The 5,253-nt window shown below is 40.0% G+C and overlaps 1 protein-coding gene across 1 annotated transcript; it reads right to left on the reverse strand.

The window, feature by feature from the left end:
* Positions 1 to 3,381: 3,381 nt before the first annotated feature.
* Positions 3,382 to 4,740, reverse strand: LOC140281936 (basement membrane-specific heparan sulfate proteoglycan core protein-like). Its single transcript, XM_072376449.1, has 3 exons — positions 4,617 to 4,740; positions 4,143 to 4,514; positions 3,382 to 3,827 (listed from the first exon to the last, which is right to left on the reverse strand). The coding sequence occupies exons 1-3, from the start codon at positions 4,648 to 4,650 to the stop codon at positions 3,382 to 3,384; spliced, it is 852 nt and encodes a 283-aa protein (XP_072232550.1). The 5' UTR covers positions 4,651 to 4,740.
* Between the last annotated feature and the right edge of the window lie 513 nt (positions 4,741 to 5,253).

The raw sequence follows: 5,253 nt of genomic DNA on the forward strand, positions 1-5,253 counted from the left end.
TCACACTGTACATGTGTATGAATCACTTGATCTGTGGAAATCATTTTGAATTGCCCCCCCGGGGGACAAATAAAGTACTTGATATTGTATTCTATCTAATTCTGTTTAAATGAGGTACACACTAGAGCCCTGTGCGGGACTGTTTTCTTCATCCCGCTCCACTGAATTTCTGACCATGAGACTACCGCCCGCACCCGCAACGTGTGTGTTACACTCCACGAGTCCCGGCGGGACCCAATCCCAATGCAGCCCTCGAGTACACACTACTATCCTCAGTGCAATACACTCTGAACAGTTCTCACCTGTACAACCTATTGAAAATGCATTGACTTACACTTGACAAAAACAGTCCTTTACCTTAATAACCAAGACAGTAGTCCACACTGTGCCAGATCCGCCCACAAGTCACCAGATTCACTTAGCAGTCACACACGCCATGCGCCAGCTTTGCACCAGACATGCATGGAGCATACTGAGTCGTTAAACTACACTGGAACTGATTCGGTACGAATACGCAGACCAGGCCCAGATAGCAGCTGACACTGTGCAAGTCGCAGAGAAAAGCACAATTGGCTTGAAACTTGTCACATGGCATTGAAAATGCCTTCAGGGTTCACAAAAAAATCCAACAGACAGTTGCGACCGGCTGATTACAACCGATTACAACCACACATTCACAGAATGGTCAAATTATCATATATGTGGCCTTTTTTGGGATTATTGATGTACATCGTACACAGGGCAAAATGATCATACAAATACGATAATTATCGTACAGGTGACCTAGCAACACTGCACCCCGATCCTGCAGTGTTTTTTTTAGCCGCCCGTGCCCGCCCGCAGCAAAGTTCATACAGCCCGCTCCCGCGAGATTTGAGTTGGCGGGACCCAATCCCAATGCAGCCCTCTACATCAGACTGACAGTCTGATGATTGGTTAGGGCGGACTGTGTAGACCAAATGCACTCAAAACGCGTGACGCAGCAGAAAGTTGGACATGGGGAAATCGGGCACATCAGGAAGAGTGGCAAATATTAAAACTAAGGGCTTTTTTTTTTTCTTCCATTCTATGTAGTGTAAATAGCGTTTGGGCTTTCATACCTTTTGAATGACTTGGCATTGCTAGCATTAGCTAAGATATATGTAAGCTGCAGTTTCTTTATGAAAATATTAAAACAAATTAAATTCAGTGACATAATGGTTCTGTTTATGTTGTAAGCAGGCTGCATGACTAAAAAATGGGGGAATAGTTCTTCTAAAATTACTCTTAACACTGTCATCGTCTGTGTACTGCAATAGCTTTGTTCGGCCATATAGGAAAATATAAATGGTTATGCTGTAATTGGACAAAATAATTTAAATTTGCTGTGAAATTCACCTATAGCCCAATATGTCAACAGTAGCAGCACTTTATGTTATAAAACACTAAATTCCTCCCCTTTTCAAGAGCTTTTCCTGTACCGATTGCTGAAAACGTAAGTAAAAGATGGAAGCAAGTGTTGTCTAACTCCACTATGAGAAGGCGCACGCAAAGAGAACAAAGAGAACACTTCAACAAATTAGTTACGACTACAGCATTAATTTGCTCTCAGTATTGTTTGTATTGGTGCTGTATGCAAATGTCATGTCGCAAAGCAAGCAACAGACATAGACCTCAATAAACATGTCATCAGATGGTTCATCTTAGCATCTAACCGTGGAAGTCGTCGTCGGGACCAGAAGTGCAGGTAACACAGCTGCAATTGATATTTTAATCAAAGTATCATTACTATTATATGGCATGACATAGTTTGAGTTTTCTGGTATTTTAGTCGCAACTGAATGTTGTTGTTTTGTTTTTTTGACCTAATCCATAAATTATTGGTAATCAGAAATATTTTTCATCCCTCGGTCAGCAGCTCAGAAGCACTCAGAAACCTATTATCTCTCTCATATGGTCAGTGTACTCAAGATCTTTGAAAGATCTTTGAAATAAAACTGTGTTCTAACTTGGTTGTCTTTGACAGATTTTATCTTTTGTTAACATTCTTGGAAAAGGTTGCAAACAAGTGTTAATAAATGGTACTTCAATGAAACCTTAAAAAGTATTGTCATTATTTTTAATGGATTAAAACTTAATTAACCATTTAGACACATTAAACTACTATAAAAAATTGACCCTCAGTTTCACTACTGAATACAGTTTTGGTACTTAAATCTGTGCCATATCTGAACCACATCTGTGCCATATTTGGGCCGTATATTAATTGGATCTTTTTTTTTTTTTTGCTGCTCTGGACCAGTGCTGGCCCAAAGCTGTTGCAGATCTGGCAAATGAGTCTGTATCAAGTCAGGCCCATTGTGCAAAAAGATACTGGTACGGATCAGTTTTACCAATTCGGACCGAATCTTTTGACACATCTGGCCCATATCTGGTCCTGATATATTTTTCTTTCTGGGAAGAGGGCTGATGATCAAGAATATTCCCATAAATTGCTGTTGCACCATTTCCACTGAACCGGCAGCTGTGCGTAATCTTTCATATATTCTCTCTTACAAGTCTTGCATTCTTGATATACTTGACATATACTCAATTTGAGACCTGAGGAGCTTCCACTTTGTATCAACAGATTACAATAACTAATTGCACAGCAAGAAAGGGCATGTCCCTCTTCTGCAAAGTATACAAAGAGACAATTTTGAATAAACTTGTTCTGGATCCAGAGTAATGGAGCTGTGCTGACAGCTTTTATTTTAGCAGTGACATTTCAGTGAAACAGGCTGCACCTTTCAGTCTGTTTGTGGCAGTCCTGCACTCAGCAGTGAAAGCACAGTAAATGTAAATTGGGGCAGTCTGGTCATGTGACTAGTTTTATGTGACCAGATGCTGTGCTCTTTCTTTTTGTGTTCGTGGTTTCAAGCAGGATGTCTTCATTTTGTTTAAAATTTTTACTGATAAATAACTGAGCTTTATAACAGTGTGGTGTATGCGTGTGCCTTGCAAAATAGATTCAAGATGAGCATTATGAGAGAATACCTTTAATGAGAGCACCTCATATATAGATCTTGTATAAGAAGTAGATGTCCTCACTGTGATGTCAGCCATGGTTAGTGAACTGTCATTTTGAGGCCTCAAGTTCGGTATTCAGATGTTGCCTTTTTGCCCGTTAAAAGACAGAAGTGACCACATTTGTACAGGGAGTTGGAGCATCTTTGATTCAGTATTGGAAAACAATGAAACAGGACCTTTTGAAGGGCCAGTCCATCCTTTCTGACAAATAATCATTTACCAATATGCAACAAAAAGCACAGTACAACAGCTTGGATATATTTGCCTTTAATTTGTGTTCATGATATTATTAATCTGTGGCAGAGGACTGTACTCAGACAGCCACATTCTTTATTAGCTCTTTCTGACAAAAGCAAGGAGACAAATGGTTAATAAGAGCAACAGAATCCCAGTTCTAACAATAGACAGCCAGACTAAGATTCCTATCTGAGCAACTTGGTCTTCAGCATGGTGTCTGATGAGCAGCTTGCTTCCACTACCGAGCAGCATCTTACCACAGGAGGCCACAGCACAGTAGTAGGTTCCAGCATCAGAGGAGCTCAGGTTCTTCTTCTGCAAATAGTAGACACAACTCTGTGAAGGAGACCCTGGAACTGGGATGGGTTCGCACTGATTCCTGTGTGTGTGGAGGACTCCTTGGTGAGATCCATGTCTGAACCAATGGACAGTGTACCCTCCATCACACACCACCGTGTATACTGTACAGCTGAAAGTTACAGAGCCACCAGGCTGGATGGTCTCAGATGTTGGTTTCTGGATTATTTCCTGGTGGTTTTCTCCTAAAGAGAATCCACATTTAGAGAAAAAATATTTTCTTGTATTAGATCACAATACATAAAGTAAATTAATAGGCATTTTGTATTTGCATTTGTATTTTGTATTTTTAACTACTTTAACTGCTTTTTTAACCATAAAGCAGTGGGCATTATGAACTGCATACTTAAACTAACAGATGTTGACAGGGGACAGTTTTACCAAATCTGTGTTTTTGCTTTTTTAAACATTGCAATTTACATTTTCCATGTTCAGAAAAAGGAACACTGAAACTTGGAAAACCTCGAGTTGCTGTCAGTGAAAAACTAGAGGCTCAATACCTTCAACACTCAGAAAGACTCCTTCTCCAAATTGCACCATGTTTGAGTGGGAGCTTCCACAGTAGTATGTCGCTGAATCTGAGAGCTGGACGTCAGAAATGTGTAAATGATTCCCCCCCTCCTTTCTTTGCAGAGAGAAACGAGGGTTCTTTTCCAACCAGAGTTTGTAGAGGACTTTGGCAGGTTCATCATATTTGTAAATATTAGACAGGATCTCAGGTCTGCCTCCTAAGCTTTGTCGGTACCAGGAAAAGTGCATCGCCGACTGGCTGTTATAGAAGCAATGCAATGTCACATTTTCCCCGACAGTGGCTGATCTCACACCAGTGTCCTGTTTCACTGGCTCTGACTGGATCACAGTTGACAAATGAACTGAGTAAAAAATTATACAAAGTTATACAAATTTCACCAGACATCCAAGAGTAGTGCTGGTTAGAATACCAGCCTGAGTAAATGTTACATGCAGAGACTTACATATTCCACAGAGGATCGTATACAGCTGCATCATCTCAGAGGTCGTGAGGTCTGAGTGTTTCAAGCCAAGCAAAACAGCAGACGACAGCTTAAAAATGGGGTTAGATTTGATTGGTTGCTGCAGTAACAGGGTCAGACTGTAACATATTCTAAGCATTTGCTTTGACCTATAGTATGAAACTAGTCAAATAACACAAGACTAACACAACAGTAATAAAAACAGGAAGACAACATATATAAAGAAATATGGAAAGGAGGATATTCTACCTTATTCATAGCATGATGTTTCCCAATCCTCTTTCTTGGGGGCCCCTTTCCTTGAATGTTTTAGATGTTTTGCTTCCTGTGTCAGTTCTGCAGAACCATAATAATGGATCATTCATTTAAGTTTGGTGTCTTGAAGCAGAGAAAGAGCTCTGAAGCATGTCTATGTGAAAAAGCACCTCCTGAAGAATCCCTCTGAGAAAATAAAAAAAAAGTAAGACAGTGGCATATTGATAGTAATATAATCTCTTTCTGGCTCTGAGTGGACTCAAAGACAAATTATGATGTTGGACAATCACTCAGAAACATTTTTATAACAGTTGTGTCACTCAAGGAGAATTCTCTTGTAGCCTAAAACAGATGAATTATTCTA

Source organism: Leuresthes tenuis, unplaced genomic scaffold (genome assembly GCF_036924035.1).
Source record: "Leuresthes tenuis unplaced genomic scaffold, fLeuTen1.0.hap1 SCAF_22, whole genome shotgun sequence".
In the NCBI taxonomy this organism is placed as follows: Eukaryota; Metazoa; Chordata; class Actinopteri; order Atheriniformes; family Atherinopsidae; genus Leuresthes; species Leuresthes tenuis.